Source organism: Chaetodon trifascialis, chromosome 2 (assembly GCF_039877785.1).
Source record: "Chaetodon trifascialis isolate fChaTrf1 chromosome 2, fChaTrf1.hap1, whole genome shotgun sequence".
In the NCBI taxonomy this organism is placed as follows: Eukaryota; Metazoa; Chordata; class Actinopteri; order Chaetodontiformes; family Chaetodontidae; genus Chaetodon; species Chaetodon trifascialis.
Genome location: NC_092057.1, coordinates 8801830 through 8829202, shown reverse-complemented (window position 1 = coordinate 8829202; position 27373 = coordinate 8801830). Strand labels below are relative to the sequence as shown.

Here is a 27373-nt window from a genome sequence, read left to right as displayed (position 1 = left end):
CTCAGAGTCCGGGGCTCAGGGACCGGGGCTCAGGTCCTTGTGAACTCAGCCCAGACCAGGTCAGACACGATAACGTGAGTTTCCTGACAGGAGGACTCGCAGGTGGACCGGCAGGTGGCGGTAAATCTCCACTGGCTAAACGTCACATTCCACAAAGAAGGAGACTCACAGCGTGCATGCGCAAAATAACAAGCCGCCCTTCCAGCGAGGGTCACGGTGGTCCAGGTGCAGCCCGGTCCTGTCGGGGTTTGATCGGTGTCTGTGGTCCCGATGTTCAGGCTGCTTCGCCGCAGGCTCCGGCCGGTCAGCGGGCCGCCGTGCCGCCTCGCTGTCCACTCAGCTCGCTCCTGCAGTGGCTGTCCTCCGGAGATGCCCGCTGCACGGGTCCGTAGTACCTTCTTGGACTTTTTCCGGCAGAAACACGGACACCGGCTGGTCCCGTCCTCCCCGGTCCGGCCGAGAGGAGACCCCAGCCTGCTGTTCGTCAACGCCGGCATGAATCAGGTCAGTTTTCACCCGGTCTGGTCTGTCCTGCTCCAGCACAGCTAAGACTCATTAGCATTGTTAGCTAACGATTTGAAAACAGTCGCATGGGCGCTCGTGAATCTGGACTCACCTGGTCTGTTTGTAGAAGAAGTTTGATCGAAGTCAAACTTCGGTCCTGAATCAGTTTCAGTGTCTGTGAGCCTCCTCAGGGTTCTCTGTGCAGTGTGTTCAGCTGACCTCAGACCAGCCTTAGACTCAGTCGAAATATTCACTGACATAAATGTGCAGCTGCTTGCTCTTTGAATCTGCTCTCATCCAGATGTTGAGCCTCAGTTTTTTTTCCGGCCGACTGACTCTGACGTTTGATGACGTTTGGATTGAATCCTCGTTGTTTTATTAGTATTTTTCATCTCTCAGTCACTGAATATTAAAAAGCCTTTACAGTCCACTGACTGGACTCTGGACCCTGGTTTCAGTTTAAGCCCATCCTTCTGGGGACCGTGGACCCTCGCAGTGAGATGTCCTCATACCGACGAGTGGTCAACAGTCAGAAGTGTGTCCGAGCTGGCGGCAAACACAACGACCTGGAGGACGTGGGCCGAGACGTGTACCACCACACCTTCTTTGAGATGCTGGGAAACTGGTCGTTTGGAGACTACTTCAAGGTGAGGGGGGGACGACTCCGACGGCTCACTTCCTGTTTACTCTGTTCAACATCACAACCCTGGACTTCTGTCTGTGTGCACAGGAGGAGGCGTGCTGCATGGCGTGGAGCCTCCTCACAGAGCATTATGGGTTGCCTGTAGACAGACTGTACGTGTCTTATTTTGCCGGAGACGCTGCCTCAGGTTTACCAGCTGATGAAGAGACTCGACAGATCTGGTTAGACATCGGGTAGGTCCTAGTTCAGCTGGTCTGGATTTCTGGTCTCCAGGTGGGATTTAAACCTGTCCCACATGTGGAGCGTTTCGCATCTTTCCCAGTCTGTGAAATGTGTTGCTGCATCAGATTCACAATAAGCAGATATTTACAGAAATCAATGAAGCTGATGGGGAAGAACATTAAATATATTGATTTTGAGCTGATTTCAGGTCAGTTTGTGTCAGAGCGGATCAGATCAGCTGATCACACTCTGATTGGCTTATGATTGGGTCTTTTGGAGTCAGTGTTGTTCATGTGATTTTGGAAGCTGACGGTTAGTCTCCCACTCAGGGTTCCTCCTGGTCGCCTCCTTCCGTTCGGCCTGAAGGAGAACTTCTGGGAAATGGGGGACTCGGGCCCCTGTGGCCCCTGCACTGAGATCCACTATGACCACGTGGGAGGACGAGACGCCACGACACTTGTGAATGCTGACAGTCCAGACGTGGTGGAGATCTGGAACCTGGTCTTCATGCAGTACCACAGGTTTAGACACTCACCTGGACCAGACAGGAAGAACAGCTCAGAACACATCGATCCACTTCTGTTCACACTGAACCAGTCTGCCTGTTTAATTGGTCAGCTCCCAGTTAAAAATATGATAATAATGTGTGTGAGTGTGTGTGTGTGTTAGGGAGGTGGACCACAGTCTGCAGCCACTGCCCCAGTTCAGTGTGGACACTGGGATGGGACTGGAGAGACTGGTCAGCGTCCTGCAGGGTAAAAGATCAAACTACGACACCGACCTGTTCAGCCCGCTGCTCCATGCCATCCACCAGGTACACCTCCACACCAGGTTCACCTCCACACCTGCGCATTAGACCACAGTGTGTTGTTGTCCATGTTGCCAGGTTATGCAAGGTTTGATTGACAGCTTACTGTTGTCATGGCAATGTGTCTGCCCACAGAGGTCAGGGGTGAGGTCTTACGGTGGCAGGACGGGGGCAGCAGATGAGGGGAAGTTGGACATGGCATACCGGGTGGTGGCGGACCACGTCCGCACTTTGTCAGTCTGCATCGCAGACGGAGTTCATCCGGGCATGTCAGGAGCAGAGTGAGTGGTCGACCAATAAGCTGTCAGAACTCGGTTGATGAGTGTATGACATAGTTTATGTTGTTGTTTGTTTATTTGTTGTGTATCAGGCTGGTGTTGAGGAGGATTTTGCGGCGGGCCGTTCGGTTCTGTGTCGAGGTCCTTCAGGCTCCTCAGGGAGCGCTGGCCAGCCTGGTCCCCACTGTCACCCACACACTGGTAAAATACATTTCCCAGAAGGCCTTTGACCAGCTGGAGGTTAAAAACAGACCAGAACAACTGAAAAACAAACGTTAGAACATGAAGTCATAGAACGTGTTTCTGTATGTTATCACGGCTGTGTTGAGGCTTTGCTTCAACACCTGGACAGCAGACCCTGATTGATTGATTGATTGATGTGTCGATGTGTTGGCAGGGCGACGTGTATCCGGAGCTCCACAGGGAGGCAGACAGGGTGAGTTTGTCCTCTCGCTGAGAATCACTTCCAGGTTGAACGATGAAGACAGTTTTCTGAAATTTCTCTCAGATACTTTCCTCTTTTCTTACAGTCAGTAAATTTGTACTTTAGAAGTCTGAGACACTCGAGAAGGTGATGAATTAAAACGCCTTCATAATGCACAGCTTTGATATAAAGTACAGGGAAGAACACACCCACATGTTTCAGCCAGTAAGGCCTTTTATGGACAGGCTGGCAGTGATGCTCAGCCAGGTGTGACGTTTCACAGGAGACAGGTAACTCTTAACGAGTGCGTCATTAAGGGTTGGGGGCTCTTCTGAAGCTGATGGTGGTGGCGCGTCGCTGAAGAACTGTCTTGTCTCATTATGTCCCAGTGATGCTGTTTCCTCTGTCTTTGGACCAGTGACTATTCTCCGGTGGGACTTTTACAGTGGACGTCGTCTTCTGTTTATGTCCTCTTTTCTTAAATCTTTGACTCGTGTCTCGAGCGTCTCATTCGTGATCTTCAGGTGATGAAAATGTATTTCTGCAGGCGAAGCCTCAAGTTGTCTCACTGACTCAGATCATAATAGAAGAATTTCATCTCTGGACCATCTCCGAATTGACTTTGACTCCTTTTAGCTCTTTTATTTTGATGTCATTTTAACTTTTTTCAGTATTTTACCTTCAGGTCCTTCAGTCCTTGACAATCTTCCACTTCAGCTCGTATGTCAGTCCTTAGCCTCTTTACCGCTTGGTTTTGGCTTTTTTGGTTCATTTCCTGTCTTGTTGACTCTCTTCGCTCTCATAATGTCATTTTCACAATAAAAGCATTAAAACGCCTCAGTTCCCTTCTTGCTGAGCAGCAAACAGCAGACAGACTCAGAGACCAGCTGGTGGGCATTTAGCATTTAGCAGCTAAAGAGCAGATATGTCCCCCAGGAGGTGGAGACCAAAACACGAGCTAAAAGAGAGAGAAGACTGGACTGACGTCCATCAGGAGACACATATTGGACTTAAATAAATGCTTGTTTTACGTCACGTTTGTGAAGGATTGTTGCATGTTTTATATTCTTGAAATGAAAAGTGAGACCAGCTGCTTTTGATCAATGTCCTTGGACAGATTCACCTAACAGGAAGTTATGGAATTCTTTCAGATCATGGACGTCATCAACGAGAACGAGGCTCACTTCCTGTCGTCTCTGCAGCAGGGCAGCAGGCTGATCCACCGGACGCTCAGCAGAAAGGAATACAAACACGGAGTCTTCCCAGGTCAGTTCCTCACTGAGCTACTACAACTGCCATCATCCACCTGGACTCACAAGGTCCACTTTACTTAATGTGCGTGCAGCTTTCAGCCTCTCCTCATGAGCTTCCTCAGTGGATGGAGTTGGTTTATGATTTGGTTCTTTTTACAGTGGGTGAGTCTGTAAAGTTTAAAGATACCTGACTTTAAGAAACGGGAAAAGTACCTTTTAATCTGAAACTGAAGCTTAAACTCCTTTTAGTTTTTTAATTTAAAATGCCACTTCAACTTCTGTCAATATTTCAGCTTCACGCACTCCTTTCCTGTTATATAAAGATGCTTCATGAAGCTCAGCGTGATTCAGACTTTCAGCTGTCCATCATCAGTCATTAAGACGTGTCCTAAACGAAGGAACCGTCCCAGTGAACAAAAACTCTTCAGTGTACTGACATGTACTGTGTGAGTAGAGTATTAAGACGCGTAGTTTGACATGAAAGAAGCTGAGTTTACTCTACATTGTGCATCTTTCGGCTGTGTCTTCCTGCTATGGAAGCCTGTTTACGCCAATGTGAAGCTTTAAGATGCTGAGTCACTATTTTGAGACTGAAATGACGTCAGGATGGGGTTTTTTTGTCTTGTTGGTGGAAATGAGCGAACACGTCGAGCTCTGAGTGCACCTCCTCAGAGCACTGTTGGAGGACTGATGGTGTCCTTTTCACATGTGACCTGTGTGTGTCTGTTTCAGCCTCAGTGGCCTGGTCTCTTCACAGGGACCTGGGTTTCCCTCTGGACCTGGTAGACCTGATGCTGGAGGAGAAAGGAGTCCAGGTGGACCGTCAGGAGCTGGACCGCCTGATCGCAGAGAACCACAAGGTGGTGCTTCAGTCTGATCTGTTTTCATATGGAAATATGGTCTCTGTGTGGAGACGTATCATCCCACAATGCACCTGGTTTTACGGATCATTTGTTGGATGTTGTGATGTCAGATTAACGTGTACAGATTTAACTGCTCTGTCGTGTTTGTCGTGTAAGGAAACCTAAATAAGTTTGTAGTTAATGTCATGTTGTTATGATGTAACTGCAGGGTTTCACTTTATTGTGAAGGGGCTGTGTACTGGTGATGTCACACCTGTCTTTATCTCTCTCAGGTGACGTCTGATCAGCGGGCAGGTGTTCAGTCTCAGGTGATGTTGGACATCCTCAGCCTGGCAGAGCTGGAGCGTCTTGCTGTTCCTCACACTGACGACCGCCTCAAATACCAGTACAAACTGGATCAGGACAGATACGGTACAACCTGAGTCCTACCTGGACAGGTAACACCTGTCTTGGTCACACACTGAAGACAGAACAACAGTCCTTTCCTTTATAGTAACACAGCTCTCAAGTGAGACATCTACCATTTCTGAGCTGAGGACAAACGCACCAACATGTCTGACTGAGACACGTGTGTCACTGGTGTACTCACTAGTGCGTCAGTGGTGTGTCACTGGTGATGTCAGAGAAGGCACACAGACTTTAAACAAGCAGGCAGGTGGTCTAACTGGCAGGTAGATGTTTTGGAGACCAGATATTTTGGCAATGTTGGGAGTTTAAAGATCGATGGTGAAGAAAAAGTTCCATGAATCAAAGATGAAGTGGACTGTGTGCTGCCGTGTTTCAGGAGGTTTCAGGTTCTGGTGAATATATCCAGTTTGTGACAATGTTCTGTTGAGCGTCTGGAGGTGGTGAACTTTTGTACTTGAACACAAAGTGCTGAAAAATGTCTGAATCTAGTTCTGTGAACATTTATCAACAAAACTTTGTGTTGGTTGGGGAAGTTGAAGGGTTCTCTTTAACTTCAGTCAGAGTTTGATCACAGCAGCATCTAGTGGGCGTTACAGGAACTGCAGCTCATACCTGACCTGGTATGTCTCACCTGTCCAGTTCACAGAGGTAATTGTTATTGTTTTCCTCCAAGTGTTCCCAGCATGCCGTGCGACTGTCCTGGCCCTGTATGACGGTCAGACACTGGTGTCAGAGGTCACTGAGGGTCAGCGCTGTGGTGTCATCCTGGATCAAACCTCCTTCTACCCTGAGCAAGGGGGGCAGTCACATGACCGGGGCTACTTCACCCGAGATGGACTGCAGGTGAGCTGAGCGCCCAGAGGGGAACGCATGGAAAGATTCCCTTTTGTGTGTCCAGGGGAGTTCTGACTGCAGGTGTGTTCTCTGTCTTGTAGGATGTCCTGTATCCTGTGGAGGCCGTGATCCTGGCCGGTGGATACGTAGTCCATGAGGTGACTACAGCCGACAGCCTCAGGATTGGAGACCAGGTCCAACTACATCTGGACCAGGTAACCACCAAACACAGAAACACATGTAGGTTTATCAGAAGCTGGTTGTTTACAGGTGGACATTAAGTCAAGGTGAGTTGTATTCCTGAGTATTCGTTTTACAGTCAGTCAACCCAGAATGTTAATAAACCTCAAACCAGAGAATTTAACAAAGAGAAAATTAGTTTTTGGCTTTCTCGGGAGAATATCTATGTGTGCACAAGTATTAGGCAACTAAATGTTTATTTTCGTTTATTAAATTAAGAATTACACATAAACAAGTCAAAATATACAAATAAACACTTGTGATATACATCATATATTATATAATAATATCCAGTGACCAACAGATCCTGAACCTTCCATCCATGGACTCTGTCAGGTCCTTGATCTGTCCATGATCAACTTTTTGTGCAGCAGCAACCACAGCCTCCCACAAGTCCCACAAGTTCTCAGCAGGGTTTAGGTCAGGCGAGGAAGGGGTCGTGTCATTGTTCTGTCATCTTTGAGGCCTTTGCTGGGTGGCCACGCAGAGGAGTATCTGGATCCATGTGATGGAGCGTTGTATCATGGCCTTCTTGGATGATGTAGACTTTTTTCTGAACCACTGCTTGAAGAAAGTATCTCCCAAAAATTGGCAGTAGGTTTGGGAGTTAGTTGGTCTGTCAAGAGTCACTCTCATTTCATCCGTCCAGAAAACCTTTGAAAAATCTGTCTTCAGATGTCTCTGGGTGCAGTCTTGAGTGTTGTTCAGTGGTGGTGGTGTTTCAGCCGTCCTTACCTGGGCCACGTCTCTGAGTACCGAGCACCTTGTACCCTGGACACTCCAGGTAGGGTACATTTCTGGAATATGGCAGCACTGGAGATTAATGGGTTCCTGGTAGCTTCACGTTTCATTCTTCTCAAGTCATTAGCTGTTAATTAGTTTCAATCTTCTTCTTGTGACCCTGTCGTTTAGTTTGTAGCTAAATGTTTGTTCGGTGATCACGCCTCAGTACCTCAGCTACTTCTACTGCATCCCTCTGAAAGGCTTTTCACAATTTTTGACTTTTTAATAATCATGCACACAGTGATAGGGTGTTAATCACTTTAGGCCCCGACCCCCCATTACACAAACATACATCACCTGATAATGCTTAAATTCAATCAGCATTCAAGTTAATATGGGTTGGAGTTGGAAAACATGCATGAAAATGACAATAAGGTGAAGATACTCACCTGCCTAATACTCGTGCAGGCAGTGGACAGATGGAAGGAGGTCATCCATACAAACAGACCTGGTCCAGGATGGAGGCCTGTGATGTCTCTATCGTCCATGGTGACGTTCAGTGAATAGGCTGCAGCTCAGACTCAAACAGACTCGTTTCTTCGTTTCATCAGATGGAAAAGTTGAGTGGAACGTCATTTTGTCTTGATGGCGTGATTGTTGTTGGACAGTTTCAGCCTGGACCTCTTTGATTGAAGCAGGCTTGAGGCCTGGACCGGCTGTGGAACCACACAGTTTGTCCTGAAGGTGGCGCTATAGGAAAGCTCATTGCATCACTGAACTTGAGAGGTCATCCTCTGGAGAGCAGGAAGGCGATCAGGACGGTCTGAACTGTGACTCATTGTTTCTCCTGTTGTCCCTCAGGTCCACAGGTTGTCCTGCATGATGAACCATACGGCCACTCACATCCTGAACTTTGCTCTGAGGGACGTTTTGGGTCCTTCAGTTCAGCAGAGAGGATCTCACGTGTCAGCTGATCGTCTCCGCTTCGACTTCAGTGTGAAGGTAAGACGACTACCCCGCAGCTCAGTGACCTGCAGCGATGGGAGCTCCTCAGATTCTTTGATTCTTAAACTAATTTATTACCAAAATAATGTCAAATTGTTCGTTTTAATGTGTAAAATTAATTACTAATGTACAAACATACATTATGTCAAATGTTTACTATTTCGATGGTTTTTATACTCAGCGTGGAACATTTTTAAAGTCGTCATCAGAGAATCACCAGTAACCAATCAGACGAGCTCAGGGGTTAATCTGAATTGGTCAGGGATGATGATGATGATGATGATGATTGATGTTGATGTGAGTCAGGGGGCATGAAATCAGGAGTTCCTTTGTATCTGCTCACCTGTTGTTTTACTGGGTATTGATGATTGGATATTGATCAACATGATCGTGTAGACAGGAAGTGCTGGTCTGATTCTGTCACCTGCTGCTCTCGATCACATGATCAGGAACACTGTCACCTGTTGACATCTGTGTTTGATTTGTCGTTGTCAGGGTTCATTGAGCATCTCCCAGCTGCAGCAGGTAGAGAGGTGTGTCAATGATATCATCTCAGCCAATCAGATGGTCCACAGCCAGGAGCTTCCTCTGGAGACAGCCAGGTGCATCGAAGGACTGAGGACAGTGGACGAGGTGTGTCTGTCTGCCTGTCTGTCTGCAGGTGTACTGTCTGTCTGTCTGTCTCCAGGTGTACTGACTGTCTGTCTTCCTGTCTGTCTGCAGGTGTATCCAGACCCTGTTCGGGTGGTGGCAGTGGCGGTGGCAGTCTCTGACCTGTTAGACGATCAGGCAGGCAGACAGACATCTGTGGAGCTCTGCTGTGGAACGTGAGACTGAAACATACCTGCTCATGTCCTCACCTGTTCACCTGTGTCACGACTGCTAAGCTCAGCTAAGCTAAGCTAAGCTAAGCTAAGCTAAGTGGCTGTTGCTTCATATGTAACGTACAGACGTGGTATGAGTGTGAGAGATGCCTCTAACACGTCAACCACTGAAGACGACTCTGCAGCGTCTCCACGTCTGAGCGCATGCTGTTGTGGTTTTTGCCGTGTCCTGAAGCAGTGTGTGTGGTGATGCCATGTTTAAACGTGTGAAGTGACACGGAGTTTCTGTGTTCAGCCACCTGCTGCAGACCGGAGCCATCGAGCACCTGGTGATTGTTTCCGAGAGACAGATGGTGAAAGGAATCAGTCGCATCGTCGCAGTGACAGGACGGGAAGCAACGCGGGTCAGTCCAAACACAACGGCTTCACTGCAACGCCATGTGTGTCACATGGACATCAGTCTCGTGTGTGTGTGTGTGTGTGTGTGTGTGTGTGTGTGTGTGTGTGTGTGTGTGTGTGTGTGTGTGTGTGTGTGTGTGTGTGTGTGTGTGTGTGTGTGTGTGTGTGTGTGTGTGTGTGTGTGTGTGTGTGTGTGTGTGTGTGTGTGTGTGTGTGTGTGTGTGTGTGTGCCTGGTTAGCCAAGCTTAGCACAACGGCTGGAAGCAGAGGGAAACATTAGCACAGATCCATCAAAAAGAAACCCACCGTCGTTGACGAAGGAGCAGCTTTCAGTGGCTGAGACAGTTTAACTTGTCCATCCTCTGAGTTTCTTGGGACGATGTCCTCGTTTGTCCCTGAGACTGCGTTGATTAAATGAGCTGCAGTCTCTTCACACGTCTTCGTCCTTAGCATAGAGTTCAGAGGTGTTCTTCATCATCACAGTTTGCCTCGTCACTGTTCATTGATATTGTTTGTTTCTTTGTTGTTGTTGTTCTTGGTGTGGTCCTTCAGGCTCTGGAGGCGGGTCAGGTGTTGTCTCAGGATGTGGACTCTCTGTCAGCTAGGCTCACAGGCTCCGCCCCCCTCAGCATTGACTCCGCCCTGCGTCTCGCCAAGGAGGTCGGAGTCCTCTCTGACGTACGTACGCAACCCATGATGCACTGCAGCCCCTGACATGTAAGATGGGTGGTGCATGGCTGCTTTTTGACCCTCTGCTGTGTCTGCCAGGCCGTGGATAACACCCCCATCCCTCAGTGGCAGCGCAGAGAGCTGCAGAGTAGACTCAAAGCTCTGCAGAGGAGCAGCAACACCACCGTCAGGAAACTGGAAACCAGAGAGGTGAGCACACACACACCTGACACACACCTGACATACTGCAGTCAGCTGAACCTGCAGCATTTCAAAGCAGCTGTTTGACAGAGTTTCAGGTCCTGAAGGTTAGAAATTCATCTCTGTAAACAGGAGTCTTCACAGATGAGTTTAAAGCAGCTGCTGTAAAACCTTCACTAAGAAACCAACCAACCAGACAGTGATGAACTGACTTCAGCCTTCATTCATCAGAGAGATTTTGTGAAGATGGTTTCAGAGTAAATGAACTCTTCTCTTAAAGAAAATAACATTAGGATGACTTTCAGTCCGAACAAACAGCTCTGAAACTGATCTGACTGAATCCATCAGACTAAATTCTGATGGAAGAAGCTCTCAGTTCTGTCCTGTTGGACCTCAAGCAGCGTTTGATATGATTGATCATGATGTCTGAATCAATGGTGTTGAACAGCTGTTGGTCTTTGTGACTGAGTGTTAAACTGGAAGTTCTGGAACAAACAGCCTTCAGACGCTGCTCTAACCACCTGAGCAGGAAGCTGAACAGGTGCCTTCAGCCTTGAAATTGGACCTTCTGTCTCTGACGCTCAGCTGCTCTTCTGTGAAACGTTCTATTGTACGTGATTTCATTGTTGTGTGGGAACACGTCACGTGAGGAATGAGCGAGCGGACAGACCCTCTGGTTGGTTTCTGTGCGGCTGCTCTGACCATGTGTTTTCCCATCATGCTTTGCACAGGCCGCAGTGAGAGCTCAGGCTCTGCTGGAGAGGAATAGCGGGAAGGATCTGCTGGTGGACCTGGTGGAGACAGACTCTCTGTCGGTAAGGCCCGTAACTACATTTTTCATGATGCACCCGCATTATTAGAACCACGTCCATCTAACCACACCCCTCCAGTGTGAACAGACACCTGTCCTCTAATGACATCACTGCGACATCGTCCGAGGACACGCACACCTGTGCTCACACCTGTCCTGCTGTTTCCTGTCAGGTTTTAATGAAGACGGTGAATCAGCTGAGTGCTGCAGCTCCTCGCAGTCATGTGATGCTGCTCGCTCACCACAGGAATTCTGGGAAGGTTCTGTGTGCCTGTCAGGTTCCCAAGGTAATGATGACACAACTCTCTGATGTCATGGGTGGGCGGTACCTTGTCTGAAGGATCTGATTGGCTGTCCTCTCCCTCCTCAGGATTCACCATCCCTGCTGGCCTCTGACTGGGCAGTGGCAGTGTGTTGTCATCTCGGGGGGAGCGCTGGGGGCTCCGCACTGGTTGCCAAGGGAACAGGAAGCAGCAGTGACATCACTGAGGCTCTGAGGTGGGCAGAGGACTTTGCTCACCAAAAAACACAGCGATGATGTCATAAACCGAGAGATGACATCAAAGCATCTTTCTGGTGGCTTCTGGCTGCTGAGGGGTCAGGTACCTGCACCGCTGAGGAACTGCTTCCTGTTTGGACAGGAAGTGTGGGGTTGGGACATATGGGACCACTTGAAAGTGTGAACCAATGAGATGTCTGTTTGGTAGAGAGGGGTGTGGCCTGACTGGTGGGCAGGGCTTCCTTGCTCTCTCTCTATTGGTCTAATGAGGCTGCAGCTGAATTGAGGTGTTTCTAATATTTTGTCCACATTTAAAACGTTAAAATGATGCTGCATCCTCTAACATGGCAGCAGAGAGGACCATGCTACAGGTAGAGGTGAGTGAAAGCCCCGCTTTTTCATTGGACGACAGAGTCAGGTGTTAAAATGGTGACATTTAATAAATGTGAACATGAAAGAAATAAAAACATGACGGCTAAGTCCGACTTCTCTTTATTATCACGTTGTTCATGAACAGTTTGAGAGTAAAGTTTCTTGTGGAGACATCAGGTGTGAGTCCCAGTGAAGACCACATTTAAACAGACAGAAGAGTCACCTGGACCAATCAGAACATGGTGATGATATCAGTCAGTCCCACCTCTATGGAGCAGGTGTAATCAGCATCCACAAGGACATGCTGTGGATGGACGAGCCGATTAAACAGCTGATTTAAAACATCTTCACAGCAGAACACGTTCATCTGCTGACCACTGATACCAATCACACCTGATCAATCACCTGTTGACCGCTGACACCGATCACACCTGATCAATCAAGTGTCACCTGCTGAACATGAACACCGTCTGATGATCTCATCACACAAACTTACAGTTTAACACAATAAACAAACTAAATGTAAATATTTCAGCTCCAGCTGTTTGCTGTGACCTGGATCTGGATCTGGATCTGGATCTTCAGAGGAGGGACATGTTCAGCCACTGTAGGAAAACCAGAACAGATCACGTTAAATCACATCTGATATGAAGTCCACAAAGATTAGTGGGTCAGAGTTCGCTGAGACCTCAACCTGAAGCAGTCTGTTCTAACCCGGTTTGGTCTCCATGGTAACTGATGCTGCACAGCTGACCTGCTCCAGAGGAGGTTCAGGTTTAAATGGGCTCTAAAAACCTCCGCCCTGTCACTGATCGGATCCGGACTCTCAGCTAATCGGTCCTACCTGCAGACCTGACCTGAATCTGACTCAGCAGATCTTCAACAGGCAAAAGAACCACAAAGGCACAGAAACCAGAGACCACTTTGGATTCTGGTCTATGTTGGGTCTGTTTAAGATGCCGGTAACCAAACTGAATTAAAAATAACAACCAAACAGCTGAACCGTTTGTGACAGTGAAGCTTTGTACCTCCAGAAATCCAAGCTTCATGGTTCCGGTGCCGTCTTTGTCCAACGTGTTGAAGGTGTCTGTGGAGAGGAAACACCTTCATCACATCATCATCGTCTTCACCTTCACCTTCATCACAACCACATCATCACCATCATCAAACAAGACTCAGATTTTTTGTAGGTGGCAACAAAGCCAGTTCTGACACTGGTTCTGATTCTGAAGATGTGGTGATCAGTGAGATCTATGAGGACTCTGGGGTCTGTGAGGACTGTGAGGTCTGTGAGGACTCAGGGGTCTCTGAGGACTGTGAGGACTCTGGGGTCTGTGAGGACTGTGAGGACTGTGAGGACTCACTGAACATGGTCTCCAGACGAACCAAACAGCCCACAAAGTTGTCAAAGTCGACGGTGAGATCCGGTCCACTGTAACGAGCCACCAGGACCTGATGGAGTGGGTTGTTCAGACTGAAACCTGAAACACACAGAAACCCAGTTTTTACTGAGGACTGGCGTAAGAGGTCAGTTACCTGCTCCAAAGTAAATTTATAGTTTACAGTTGAGACGTACCTGAAGACCAAGAAGACCTGAAGCTTATTATGGGGCTGAAGACCATGATTCATTTTGAACTGTACGACTCATTCTTACTACACTATATATAGGATTATAGTACTACAGTGTATTACTAACAATAAATACCTCTGCACATACTGAAAGTGTATGAAACAAATTCAACGTTAAACTTGAACTAACAGATAATAAGAGGAAAGTTTAAAAACCTAAAAGTCTGAATGATAAATATGAAAACTATGCGTGTGTGTTACCAGCTTTCTCCACGGCCATCCTCATCTCTGTGGAGCTCATCGTCCCTGAATTATCCACGTCCTTCTCACGGTAAATATTCTGTCACACAGCAGAGACAAAGACAGGTCACATGACAACAGGTCCCATGACGACCACCGGTCACATGACGACAGGTCACATGACTCGCTCATGAATCACAGGGCGTCCTCCGGAGATGACGTTCTGGACACTCACCAGGTAGTTCTCGATTTTGGTCCACAGCACCTTGAACTCCACCAGCCCCAGTTTTCCGCTGCCGTCTTTCTGCGGGGGAGTTCAGGACGTCTGCCGGTCACACAGCTTCACACACTCACCCCCCCCCCACCCCCGGACCCTCAGACTAAGAGTCTTTTACCCAGCAGCCTTCACTGTGCTACGCTCTCACCTGCTCTGACTCATTTTCCTATGAACACACTGACATCGTTCAGTCCAACACTAGAAGACAGGACGTCCTCTGATCTCAGACATGCTCAGGTGTGTCCTGTGGTGGAAGGATACGTCCAGCAGGTTGACCATGTTGCGACACGTTGCGATGCTGAAGCCGTTGGTCTGGATGTCAGATCCTGTTGGAGACAAACAGCACAGAGCTCAAAGGTGAGCCTCAGGTGAGCCTCAGCTCAATGTCTGAAGGTCGTGTGATTCTTACGTTTGGTCACCACTTTGTTGAGGATCTTCTTCAGCTCGAAGGCTGAGATCTCACAGTCCTGCAGCACAGAGGGATTCAGTTTGATATCAGATGTATGACGTAAAAATAAACGTGTTATCGTTAGCGGCAGCTCACCCCTCCAGCCAGCTGCCCGAACAGAGCTCTGAACCGATCGTCCACGTCATCTTCGTCTATCTCCATCTGAAACAGGAAGTCACCCTCCATACGTTTACTTTCAGACACGCCATGATGTCACAGCAGTCATGTCACAGCAGCCAGATATTTTGTCCATAAAAGAGTTACTGATGAGAAAATGAAGCTACGATAGCTCCTGTCAGGACGGTTTATTATTGGTCAACAGAGCAAATCCACCTGTCAAAGTCGACCAAAGCTGAACTCAAAATGTTGCTTCACAGTGAATCTGCTGAAATGTTTAAATACTGCTGTGACCACAATGAAGGACACACAGAAGACTAGAGGTGATCTCAGGCTGAACTTAAAGACACAAAGACACCTTCATGTCACACTCAGTCCGATCAGGCCAAACAACACCTTCACAAATCAGATGTCATTGTCTCACCTCCTCCACTCTGGACTCGATGGGGTCCTCCAGCTCTCTGCAGGGACAAACACAGTCTGTTGACCGGACGCTCATTTACGTCATGATTCACGTTCATTATTAAAACACAGCACGTTCTTCCCCTATTCTCTGGACTGTATAATAATGTATCTTCTGTGGACTCATGACTATGTGCCTTCTTTGAAAAGGCCCTTTGACCGCCATGTGTTTCATTTCGTTGGTACTGTTGTATGAACCAGGTGTGTATAGCATGAAAATATCTGATCTGACATGTTTGTACACTTTTGCATCATTTGCACACTTCTTGATGTTATTTGTTCTTGTATGTCTTTTTATATATTGAAAATTCAATAAAGATATTGTTAAAAAAAAACAAAAAACAGCATGTTTGTAAAAACTAAACATGCAGACAGACAGAAGACCATCTCTGACGTCTCATGGAGTTTAAACTCACTGTGAAGGATGAAACTGAACCAGGTCTCAGACTCAAAGCACCAGAATCATTAGAAAACTGCTCTAGTTCCTCTAACGAGCAGTAGATGCAGCTGTGATCAAAATCTCAGACATATTAAAGTCATGACTGAGCTTCGTCCACCGGATCTGGACCCTCCAACTTTGAATGAAACTCACTGAAAGTCGGCCTGTTTCTCAGTGAAGACTCGGACGCAGAAGTCTCCGTTCTTCTGTGGCTCAAAGGTGGACGGGATTATCAGATACTCTCCGGGTGGCAGACAGAAGCGGCTGCAGACTTCTCGCAGGTTGATGAAGGTTTCCGAGCGAGCGGCGGAGGCGTGACGCAGAAAGAAGTTCCGGTTCAGGTGGACGTTCCTTTGACCGCGGAACTGACACGAGAGGTGAAATCAGACCGAATGCGTCACAGCGTCAGAAATGAAATGTTGAGCAGCAAACACTGAGCAGGTCAACGTGATCGTCTTTGTACCTCATCAGGAACCTGAAACACATAAAGAAGGTTCAAAGATTCAGAGCAATGTAACAAAGCGTCACTCCGTCAGAGGTTCGACTGACTCTAACAAACTAAATCTGGAGTGTTCGCTGTCTCCCTCAGTCACCCTGTGGAGCTCAAACTAACCATTGTAGTTTTTCAGAAACCGTGTCCCAGACGGGGCCTCCTTCATTTGACTTAAAGCAGTAAGTGAAAACATCACACTACAAGACATCTGCTTGTCTTGCCTGCTGGAGAAAACATATATAACTGATGTCAGATCAGAGTTTCCGAAGGCTCTACCCATCTCAGACTCCTCGGACTGCAGCATCATCCTGTTTCTGAGTCTGATGAAGAGGTGAAGACATGTCTCAGGACAGACAAACTGTCTGAGACTGAGACAGGTTCGAAACCAACTCTTTGGGGTCAGATCTCAAGAATTTGTCTCAGAGGAAAATCTTGTGAGATGGAAGCTTCAAAATCATTCTCACCTCATAGATGGCGAATCCCACTGTGTGCATGTCCTCTCCCATCTTCCTCATGCGTCTGCGGTTCTTCTGGATCAGACCAACCACCAGGCTGCAGCCAGCCTCTCCATCGTCGGGGTCATCGTCCTCCTCATCCAGCTTGATCACAAACTGAGGGTTCGTCCAAAACGAGTCTGCGGTTTGAATACAATAGACCAGAATCTTTACAAGAGTTGAGAAAGACTTGGAGGGGATGCGACGGCCGCCTGCTGCCAGCCTGCTGCTGATTGGCTGAGAAAAACCTGTGCTGACAGTACGTGCGGTCTGTCATGTGGTATGTTGCAGAAAAAAGTGTTGGACCTGCTCTTTGTCTGACAGGATCACTCACTGGGATAGTTCCTGCAGCCTCCCGCGGTGGATCCTCTCCTCCAGCTGCTGTCAAACTTGGACAGAGCCCACTTAGAAATGGCGTCATCGCTTAGGGCATCGGGCGTCAGGTTACAGATCTCCAGACGAGAGTAATGTCGCAGGAAGTCAGAGAAAGACATCCTGGAAGACAGAGCAGAGGGATCCACTCACACACGGGACCTGATGATAAAGGTCAGGTACTTTGGAGATGAAGAGGTGAAGTTTTACCAGAACTCTCCATCCTCTGAGCGATGACTAAGGCGCTCTCTGTCCTCATCGCTGATGCGACGCCACTCCATCGAGCTGTCGGAAACAAGAATCAGATGACACACCTTTTATAACCAGGACAGATGAGTCATGTGGCCCCTCAGGTGAATCCGTTAAGCCCAGAGGTTTTCAGCACGGGGCCGGGATGTGGTCAGCAGAACCGTGAGACATTCAAGTCTCGTTGTCTCATTTCTGCTTAGGAGATCATCATCCTCTAAGTTCTGTAACTACAGTTCCCATAATGCTTTGCAAGATGCAAACATGAAGTTAACAGTGAGTTACTGTGGGCTTCAACTTGAGCCCCTTTTGCTATTTGCATTTTATCTAAGAATATCCTTGAAACATATGCTGAATCAGCAGTGCGAAGACACTCTACACTGACTTCTGTCAATCTGCTGCTTTCACCTGCAGGCGAGGATGAGGATGAAGAGCAACGCAGAGCTTTGTCTGCTGAACAGGTGTTAGCTGCACCAGAAGCAGTCATTGTGCGTACAAGCAGCGAGTTGACGAACTACAGCTGCTGACTTCCTGTTGTTTTTACGACACCTGTGTTCACCTGTCCCTGTCACCTCATGTCTCTCCCTCACATCCCCCCGACAGTCTGCAGACCTGGACAGAGGGACGGATTGTTGAACCTCAGCCGGGATGTGACCACACAGTCACCACCAGGAGGCAGCAGTCACTCAGCCTGCAGCGTGTCCTGAGGACGACCGCAGGAACGGGCCGGAGGACAAAACAAGCTGTCTTAACATGATACCTGTTCCGGTAACTCCAAACAGGAGACATCACTAGCACGACGTTACATATACTATATTCATGTAGTACTCTTGTTCTTATGGTACCATTAAAGTACTCGTGTTGTTGCATCAGATTCACAATAAGCAGATATTTACAGAAATTAATGAAAAACATGAAATATATTGACTTTGAACTGATTTCAGGTAAGTTTATGTCAGAGAGGATCAGATCAGCTGATCACTTCCTGTTTGTTGTTTTTTAACGCAGCGTATATACTGTGTCTGTGTGTGTTATTTCCTGGAGGTTAATTCTGGATAAACATCAGATTTAACTTACAAAAAGTGATTTTGACTCAAACAGCATCAATGTGTTTTCTCCTCTCAGCTCTGTCACTCGATAAATAGCTTCCTGTTGCAGGTGTGCACACACCTGTCCTACACCTCACCACCCACAGGAAGGAGCCTCACAGTCTGAAATCCTGTACAGAATGACCCCCCACCCCGCAACCTACTCATCACTCCAGGCTCCAGTCCACTCCACCTGACCCCAGGGATTCCTGATCCGGATCAGCTTCTCCATATTGCCACGGTACTCCACCTACAGCCAATCACACGCAAAACAGAACAGAGTTACACCTGACACCTGGCGCCATCACCTCCAGTTCACCCACAGAGCGCTGAAGCCCCACCCCTGTGCAGGTCAGCTGCTGACAAGTGTTTCATAGACTGCTGCATGTGTACAGCTCCTACTGCTAAGACTCCTGAGAAACATAGTGTAATGCTGCGGGGAGGCTTGTGCAGACAGGAAGCATGGTTCAGCTGTTCAGACAGACTGACAGGAGGCTGGTGCAGGGGGCAAGGCTCCATGGCAAGGTGTGTCCTCTCACCTCAGCTGCACCTGTCACAGAGTAGGCGTGGCCTTTAACCAGCTTCTGGTGGGTGACTGCCTCTGAGTCGGCCGAGCTTGTGATCTGAAATCAAACAGATGATTCATGATTCAAACAGGCTCCATGTCAGTTTAAACAGAGTCTGAGTTTACAGTAAAGCGACTCCGTCTGCTGTAAATTTAATGTCGTCTTCACTTTTAACTTTATTTCGTCCCTCCATCCATCCTCAAGCTTCTTGTCCTTCTATGCTGCCAAAAACATGAATAAACCTTAAAAACAGTAAAAACTGGAAATATGAGTAGCGTTACTCATCTAGTGTGTACTCGTAGTACCATGAAGTACTCTCATGGTGTACATGTCGGTCACTCTTGTGGGATCCACTGAGCTCTGCACCCCCCCCAACACCCCTGCGGCCTTACGTCGATGGAGCAGCCCATCAGTGAGCCGCGGCGCTGAGCCTTCTGGATGATGTGGAACAGGTGAGGATCGGGTCGGCTCAGCTCGTGGACCTCGGCGATTCCTCCAGTGAAGTCCTCGAAGCCCTCGGTGGTCGACCCTCCAGACAGAGCCTCATAAGAGCTGTTCAACCTGTGGTGACATCACGGCGGGATTAACGGTGGCCGGAACAGGAAGTACGTTTGTCACCTGTGTTCACAGAAAGTGGACGTTTGGAGGGAAACCTGCTTCAGGTGAGTCCTCACATCTGTCCTAAGAGACAACAAACACACGGCAACAGCAGCAAAACAAGGAGATGCAGGGGTGTGTGTGTGTGTGTGTGTGTGTGTGTGTGTGTGTGTGTGTGTGTGTTTGTGTGTGTGTTTGCAGCAGGGCGGGGCACTCTGACTCTCCTTCTCAGATAAATAAATGTGAAGAATGCAGAGAGTGCTGAAGAGGACATGTAGGAACACACACCTGAGCACACCTAAACACACCTGAACACATGTCTATTATCACCTGCACACCATGCAGAGCTCATCAGACTGGGACACCGACAGGACAGACACACAGTAACCAATCCGGTTTCACCGCAGCAACAATGTCAAAGCTCACTGACTCAGTACGTGGACAAAAGACGTCCACAGACTTCGTCCACTTCAGGTCTGGATCTGTTTCCTTGTTTGTTCCACAAACACTAAAAGGAAATCCTGGTTTTACTGATCATTTACAGGAACTCTGTTCATCTGCACATGCAGCTGCATGAAAAGACACAAATATGAACCTCATGTAAAGACATCAGAAGAAGACAATTTTCCTGTATCATCACCACAAACCTCAGACGTTTGCAGAGGAGCATCTAAAGACGCCTCACAGCCCCCCTAAACATGGATAACAAACTGTGGACAGACCTCCAGAGAGCAGACAGGAAGGATGAGTCAAGAATGTGACAGAACTAGAAGCCTCGCCCAAACAAGAAGCGAAAGAGTCTCAGCTGGATCCAAAAAGCCTTTAAGAGCTGGGACAGCTGCTGAGGGACATGTCTGATAAGGACAGAGTTCGTCAGGGTTGTGATCTCCAGGCTCGGTCTGGTCTTACTTGGCATAGGCCTTCTCCAGCAGAGCGCTCCAGAACTCCCTCCCCTCCGCCGAGTGGACAAACATCAGCTCTCCATCTTTGACCGGCAGACGATCGTCGATCACTACATCCACCCACTCCCCAAACTGCCAGAACTACAGACAGAGAGACAGACACAGAGAGAGAGAGAGAGAGAGAGAGAGAGAGAGAGAGAGAGAGAGAGAGAGAGACAGACAGACAGACAGACAGACAGACAGACAGACAGACAGACAGACAGACAGACAGACAGGCAGAGACAGAGAGAGAGACAGACAGACAGACAGACAGAGACAGAGAGAGAATGAGAGAGAGACAGACAGAGAGATGGACAGAGAGACAGACAGAGAGAGACAGACAGAGAGATGGACAGAGAGACAGACAGAGGCAGACAGACACACAGACAGAGAGACAGACAGACAAACAGACAGACAGAGGCAGACAGACAGACAGACAGACAGACAGACAGACAGACAGACAGACAGACAGACAGACAGACAGACAGACAGACAGACAGACAGACATATCTTTTGTTAGTACAAAGTTAAATATCAGCGGCTCAACATCAAAACTGATATTTGTACTGTAATATTAGTACTACGAGTACATGTGGAGGTACTGACAGCTGCAGAGGAAGCACACCTGTCCCTCAGTACCTGGGCAGTACAGCAGCATTTGCATACGTCTCAGTCAGTACTGTTACTGTGTTTGTGTACCTGGAAGTGGAAGATGCCGGCGTACTGTCCCTCCCTGAAGCTCTGTCCCTGCGGGACAACTCGAGCCAGAACATCTTCGTTCAGGGTCAGTGAGGCGATGGCGGCGAGCAGCCAGCAGTCACCTGGACGACAGACACAAAGAGGGTGGGACTTAAGGTCAACCACTTACAGGTGCTGAACTGGAAAAATCAAACCCAGACGATCAGAACATGGCTGTTTCTAGCAGCTGACCGTCAGATGTTGAAGTGTCCTTAAACACACCATCAGTTTCTAGTACTACGTTACCAGAATGAAAGAAATCTACCTGGAAACTGACGACAAGCAGCGATAAACAGCAGCACGGCCCTTTGATAATGGACGAATCAGTGACCTGCCTGACACACACCGCTGATGTCACTGGAGCTGATGATGTCACCATCAATCAATCAAAGTTGAATTTACAACAATCAGAAAGTAAAGAAAGTAAATCAATCATTTCTTCAGGAGCACCGTCATCCATCGTCTGTTTGTCTTCAAACTGAAGCTCTGGACTGCTGGACAATCGAGACATCTGAAGACGTTTCATAGACTTAATCAATCAATCGAGATGATGGCCATTAATACGGGATCAATGTGGAACCACCTCTCGGTGCTGAGCTGCAGTAGCCACAAACAGACACAATTCAAAAGCTCGATGTTCTAAAAAACCTAAAACGACTGAAAGAAAAGTTCTTCGGAGTGGAATTAATGTTCAGATTGACTCGTCACGACTGTCACGTCAGTGCAGTGAATAAAGTTTGGTGAATCGATCATCTTTATTCAAGTTTGTGATACAGACGGATCCTGATCTCACGTCCAGGCGAGTCTGTGTTGATCAGATCAGAGTCATTCTGCAGGTGAGACGTAGGTGAGACTCGTGGTGGTCAGGTGAGGACAGCTTCATGTCCTGATGTGTTTCTCTGTCTGTTGTTCAGGTTTTTCTGCCAGGTCCAAGCTTAATGAGCTTAACAAGCCTCTCGGGCTAAATTACTGCTGAAGGTCGTGATGTCAGTCTGTGCTGAACTCAGGTGAGTGTTCGTTCCTTCTTCTTATATGAATCACTCTGACCTGTTTGAACTTGTGTAAATAAAGTTATTGAATTCAAAGCTTCAGTTACTGGAACCAGTTCTTCCAGTCTGATGGGCAGCGCTCACGGTGACTGGCTTTTCCTACGCTGACGTGTTTGTGAAATAAAGACTCTGTTCTGGTTTCCATGGAGCTTCTCGTCCTGTTATAGATTACTGATTATAGATTACTACTTGTCACATTGACATTTCCATAACTCTATGCGTTACATTAACATTCAGCTCACACGCACACACACACACAAACCTGGACCACTGACCTCCAGGAGGCACTACACACCAACAAACACAGCAGCAGAGACAGTGAAGCAGACTGGATTTAATGTGTTTTAAATAATTTAAGAGGATTTCTGAGGATGGAGACAACACATTAGTTCGAGCTCTGATTCGTTCAACGAGTAAACAGAAACTTTGTTTTTGAAAATGTTCTTTATGGGATGAGAAAGTTCTTCTACTTCAATTAAACAATCAGTAAATCAATGAGGAAAGAAAAGCCTCATGTGCCATTAGCTGAAAACATTCTAGTTCTATTTCATTATGAAGAGCTGATGTTCTGAAGATACGTGGTTTTCACAGGACAGTGATGAACATGTGATGAACATGTGACGGTAGGTAACACATACAACTGATAACGATGATCGTGTTTGTTTGGAGCTTTTAGGCTGCCATGGTTTTCAGCAGGTAGAAGAATACAGCGGCACATCGTCTGCATAGAGGAACACCTGAACATCTGCTTTAAGTGCAGCAGCATTCAGCCTTCGCCTCACTGACAATGTGCTGCTGTGACAGCTTTGTTCTCACCCAGAGCTCCCTGACAGATGTCGGTCCTGGAGGCTCCAGAGACGATGAACTCAGGGTCGGAGGTCAACTCCTGTGCAGAAAACAAAGCACACGTCAGCTGATGGACTGAACCAGCTGCAGGTCACACCTGTTCATGCCATCTGAACGCTCTGTGATTGGTCCGTGAACTTGGTGTGAACGGGGTTAGAGTTTGGGTCAAGGTGTGATGTCAGCGAGTAAGAAAAGCTTCATTTATATCACACTGTTAAAAACACAACGAGAAACAACAACAACAAGAGCAACAACAACAAGAGGGCAGATCAAAAAAATGCAGGTTTGGAAGCTGCTTGAAAGAAGTTGAAGATGTTTGAAGCAACATTCACAGAATTACAATAAAAATTGTCTTCAGAACAGGAAGAGCAGGAAATGCAACATTATTCCAAAATGGCCACCTCCAAGTGGTTAAACTGGTTTCATTGCAGATAATAAAGGAATATTGAAGGAATATCGAATTGAATTGAAAAACAGGGACTTTTCTTCATCTGCGTTTTTAGTGCTTCATCGAGACGTGGCTCTGTCGATTAATACCAGACCCTGCGCTGCAGCTGGCTGGCTTCCGACTCCACTGCGCAGACAGAGACTGCCGCTTTGAAAGACAAAGGGACAGTCCAGCAACCATCCCCCATGACACCTCCCAACAGCTCCAGCTCCAGTCACCTCCACCAATGCCCACCATTAAAGGTCCCCCGTCCCCCTCCCCACCCACCTCAGTACTGACTCTTTCCATCCATGAGAGGGACGTCAACAAATGCTTCAGGAGAAAGAACCCCCGGAAAGCAGTTGGACCAGATTCTGTCTCCCCATCCGCCTTGAAGCACTGCGCTGATCAGCTGTCTCCAGTGTTCACAGACATCTTTAACACCTCACTGGAGACATGTCACATGCCAGTCTGCTTCAAGTCCATCAACCATCATCCTTGTTCCCAAGAAGCCAAGGACCATAGGACTTCACAACTTCAGACCTGTCGCCCGGACCTCTGTGGTCATGAAGTCCTTTGAGCGCCTTGTGTTGTCACACCTCAAGGACATCACCGAGCCTCTCCTGGAGGACCCCCTGCAGTTTGCAGCCAACAGGTCTGTAGACGATGCAGTCAACTTGGCCCTCCGCTTCATCTTCTAGCACCTGGACTCCGCAGGATCCGCTAGGACGCTAGGATCCTGTTTGTGGATTTCAGCTATGCCTTTAACACCAACGCCTGACTCCACCTGCAGGTGGATTACAGACTTCCTGTCTGACAGGAAACAGTGCGTGAAGCTGGGGAAACACGTCTCCGATGCAAAGACCATCAGCACCGGATCCCCCCAGGGCTGCGTTCTTTCTCCTCTGCTCTTCTCCCTGTATACAAACAGCTGCACCTCCAGTCACCAGTCCGTCAAGCTCCTGAAGTTTGCAGACGACACCACCCTCATCGGACTCATCTCTGATGGCAACGAGTCCGCCTACAGGTGGGAGGTTGACCATCTGGTGACCTGGTGCAACCAGAACAACCCAGGGCTCAACGCTCTAAAGACAATGGAAATGGTTGTGGACTTCAGGAAAAACTCAGCCTCACCTGCCCCCATCACCCTCTGTGACTCCACTATTGACACTGTGGAGTCTTTCCACTTCCTGGGAACTATCATCTCCCAGGACCTCAAGTGGGAGCCGAACATCAGCTCCCTCGTCAACAAAGCACAGCAGAGGATGTACTTCCTACGGCAGCTGAAGAAATTCAATTTACCAAAAAAAATGATGGTGCACTTCTACACAGCCATCATTGAGTCCATCCTCACCTCCTCCATCACCATCTGGTACGCTGCCACCACCGCTAAGGACAAGGGCAGACTGCAGCGTGTCATTAGGTCTACAGAGAAGGTGATTGACTGCAATTTCCCGTCTCTTCAGGACCTGTACGCCTCCAGGACCCTGAGGAGTGCAGGAAAGATTGTGGCTGATCCCTCTCTATCAACAAGACCCCTCCCGACCATCTTCACACTTCACCTCTGCCTCATCTTGTCACATTGACACTCCATAACTCCATGCGTTACATTAACGCTCAGCTTGGACTTCTCTCTGAAAAAACAGACTGTGCTGTGTATTTCCGGCAAAAAAAACAGACTGTACTTCTGGAAAAAAAATCAAAACAAAACAGACTTTCGTATATATATTTATATTGTTATATGTGTCATGCACCAACTTCACCAAAACAAATTCCTCGTATGTGTAAAATCGTTCTTGGCAATAAAGCTTTTTCTGATTCTGATTCAGGATCAGGAGACTGAAGAGGATCGGGGGACTGAAGAGGATCAGAGGACTGAAGAGGATCGGGGGACTGAAGAGGGTCAGAGGACTGAAGAGGATCGGGGGACTGAAGAGGGTCGGAGGACTGAAGAGGATCAGGGGACTGAAGAGGATCGGAGGACTGAAGAGGATCTACTGGATGAAATATTCACAGTTCTGTTTTCATCAGTGTAGAAAGGCCCGAAGTGTCCACCATGTTTCTACAGGAGCCCAGAAGGGACAAACCACCAACACTGACTCTACAGACACTGTGACCTTAAACCATCTTCAGACCAAAATAATCGTTTGTGGCTCCCTGAGCTTTAATCCAGGACTAAACCTCCACTGTCACCATCGCCTTTGCTGCAGCGCCTCCTTCAGGACGAACTGATTTCCAGGTTAGAATCGCTCATCAGGCTCCACTGATACTAAACTCAGCTGGTCAGCTCCACCCAGCTCAAACACTCAGTGCACTGGGAGACACCCAGTGTAACCACAGCTCTTACTGTGAATGTGCAGGTGGGCAAACTGTCCCCGAGTAAACACACTGAATCACCTGAGCAGCTCGTCTGCAGAGGAATGTGATGATCTGTCATCTATCACAACAACCATCTGCTGTGACAGGAAGCAGAAACTTCATCTGCAGCTTCATCTGATCGATAACATCATCTGTTTACTGATGGCCATGTTTCTGATCTGCAGCCTTCAGTCAGAGCCGGCTGAGCAGGAAGCTGCACAGCCTCACACCAAACTCCATTCACAAAACACTCATTTTTAATTCCTCCTCACTCATTCACAACAACACATAACAAGAGAGAGAGAGACAGACAGACAGACAGACAGACAGACAGACAGACAGACAGACAGACAGCAGGTGACTGCAGGTGTTTCCATGACAGGATGCTGCATCCAAAGTGTGTAAAGGAGCAGTATCGTAGGTCCTTTCTTCCTGCAGCTGTCAGACTAGTAATCAGTGTAATAATCTGTGCAATACAACTTGTTACTGTACATAACAGTCTGTAAATAGTATTTACAATTTTTCAGGATGACGTTTCTTGTTATCCCACTCTTTTGCATATATTTGTTTTTAATTTGCATGCTCTTGTTTTACTACTCTACCCACTTTATTGATGCTGCTGTGAATTGGAATTTCTTCTCGCGGGACTAATAAAGGACTATTGAATTGAATTGAATCTTTTTTCTAAATCAGGTCTTGTGCGGTGTTCCATCAACACCATCAGCCAATCAGGCGGTTTGACTAATTACCTCAGTTAAGTAGAGCCATTTTAAAAGCCTGGATTTATTGAAATTACATGTTACTTGGTGGATTATACTGAATACAAATGTCGCATAAAAGATCTGGAAAGTGGTTTAAAAACTTAACTTTAAAATTGCCAGTTTTCTTAACGAGGTCTGGCATCAGGGCACGACGCCGTTTGTTTCCTCTCAGTCTGTACCGAACTTCATTAGAATAATGAGTGATTTTGCCTTCACTCACCGTGGGTCTCTTCCAGGACACCCCCCGGACCTTGTAGGAGTTCGGGCCCAGTTCGTTGAAGCCCAGGGAGGAGGGCAGCGCCGGGAAGGTGTCGTCCTGGAACAGGCGGCCGCTCTCGAAGCAGCGCTGCCGCAGAGTCTCGTAGTCCTGGTTAAGGTACTTCACAGCCTGGCAGTTGGTCCCGATGCCCCGGTCCTTCTCCCGGCGGTGCTGCAGGGTGGCCGCGATGCCCGACATGCTGCTGCGTCTGGAGCCTGGAACAGAGAGCTTGGACGATCTGGAGGTTTCCTGGAATGTTTTGGAGGACCCGACGTGTTTTGAGGCTACAGGTGTGTGATGCCAGGAAGGGAGTGTCCCCTCTGTTGGGACTAAACACAATGGGTCAAACAAGACAGATTGACGGCTAAAACTTCCGACCTGGACCTTCAAAATAAGAGTGTTATTGTCGTCGCTTGGCGAGGTTTGATTTTGGAAAGATACTGTTGAGAGAAGTATGAAACGGAGTTGACAGACATTCTGTGATCAGCTCCTCCTGTCCCACACTCCCGTCTGTCCGGCTGAACAAGCAGCAACACGACAACTGTCTGTGTTTTTATTATGAAGGATGCATGTTTGACTTCCGGTCTGATCCTGTGAAATTTGTCA

General features: G+C 47.8%; 2 protein-coding genes across 4 annotated transcripts; one reads left to right on the top strand and one right to left on the bottom strand.

Annotated features, from left to right (window-relative positions):
• Positions 1-149: 149 nt before the first annotated feature.
• aars2 (alanyl-tRNA synthetase 2, mitochondrial (putative)) lies at positions 150-12092 on the top strand. Of its 2 annotated transcripts, XM_070991188.1 has the most exons (22): positions 152-504; positions 963-1151; positions 1235-1380; positions 1699-1890; positions 2039-2183; positions 2313-2458; positions 2548-2656; positions 2853-2891; positions 4031-4145; positions 4865-4992; positions 5268-5406; positions 6077-6246; positions 6339-6452; positions 8062-8202; positions 8701-8838; positions 8929-9032; positions 9325-9433; positions 9981-10106; positions 10197-10307; positions 11030-11113; positions 11283-11396; positions 11480-12092. In XM_070991188.1, exons 1-22 carry the CDS (start codon positions 271-273, stop codon positions 11645-11647), a joined length of 2961 nt encoding a protein of 986 aa, XP_070847289.1. In that variant the 5' UTR covers positions 152-270; the 3' UTR covers positions 11648-12092. The 2 variants fall into 2 exon arrangements, with proteins under 2 accessions (XP_070847297.1, XP_070847289.1); XM_070991196.1 differs by lacking the exons at positions 2313-2458; positions 2548-2656; positions 2853-2891 and having other exon boundaries at positions 150-504.
• Positions 12086-27080, bottom strand: LOC139350100 (calpain-2 catalytic subunit-like). Of its 2 annotated transcripts, XM_070991217.1 has the most exons (21): positions 26729-27080; positions 22933-23002; positions 21029-21150; positions 20298-20431; positions 19184-19352; positions 18765-18848; positions 18390-18475; positions 17102-17176; positions 16854-17014; positions 16490-16659; positions 15996-16007; positions 15686-15897; positions 15056-15092; positions 14611-14676; positions 14476-14533; positions 14328-14392; positions 14025-14093; positions 13811-13889; positions 13345-13461; positions 13009-13067; positions 12086-12585 (listed from the first exon to the last, which is right to left on the bottom strand). In XM_070991217.1, exons 1-21 carry the CDS (start codon positions 26963-26965, stop codon positions 12562-12564), a joined length of 2106 nt encoding a protein of 701 aa, XP_070847318.1. In that variant the 5' UTR covers positions 26966-27080; the 3' UTR covers positions 12086-12561. The 2 variants fall into 2 exon arrangements, with proteins under 2 accessions (XP_070847318.1, XP_070847309.1); XM_070991208.1 differs by lacking the exons at positions 12086-12585; positions 13009-13067 and having other exon boundaries at positions 13087-13461.
• Between the last annotated feature and the right edge of the window lie 293 nt (positions 27081-27373).

Bases quoted from the DNA above. Each gene is read 5' to 3' on its own strand.
- aars2 (XM_070991188.1), top strand. From the start codon at position 271: ATGTTCAGGCTGCTTCGCCGCAGGCTCCGGCCGGTCAGCGGGCCGCCG. The intron at 4,146-4,864 runs GTCAGTTCCTCA...TGTCTGTTTCAG, and splicing joins CAAACACGGAGTCTTCCCAG to CCTCAGTGGCCTGGTCTCTT. The intron at 6,247-6,338 runs GTGAGCTGAGCG...TCTGTCTTGTAG, and splicing joins TCACCCGAGATGGACTGCAG to GATGTCCTGTATCCTGTGGA.
- LOC139350100 (XM_070991208.1), bottom strand. From the start codon at position 26,965: ATGTCGGGCATCGCGGCCACCCTGCAGCACCGCCGGGAGAAGGACCGG. The intron at 17,015-17,101 runs GTAAAACTTCAC...TCTGTCTTCCAG, and splicing joins TCAGAGGATGGAGAGTTCTG to GATGTCTTTCTCTGACTTCC. The intron at 14,677-15,055 runs GTGAGACAATGA...TTCCTGTTTCAG, and splicing joins TCGAGTCCAGAGTGGAGGAG to ATGGAGATAGACGAAGATGA.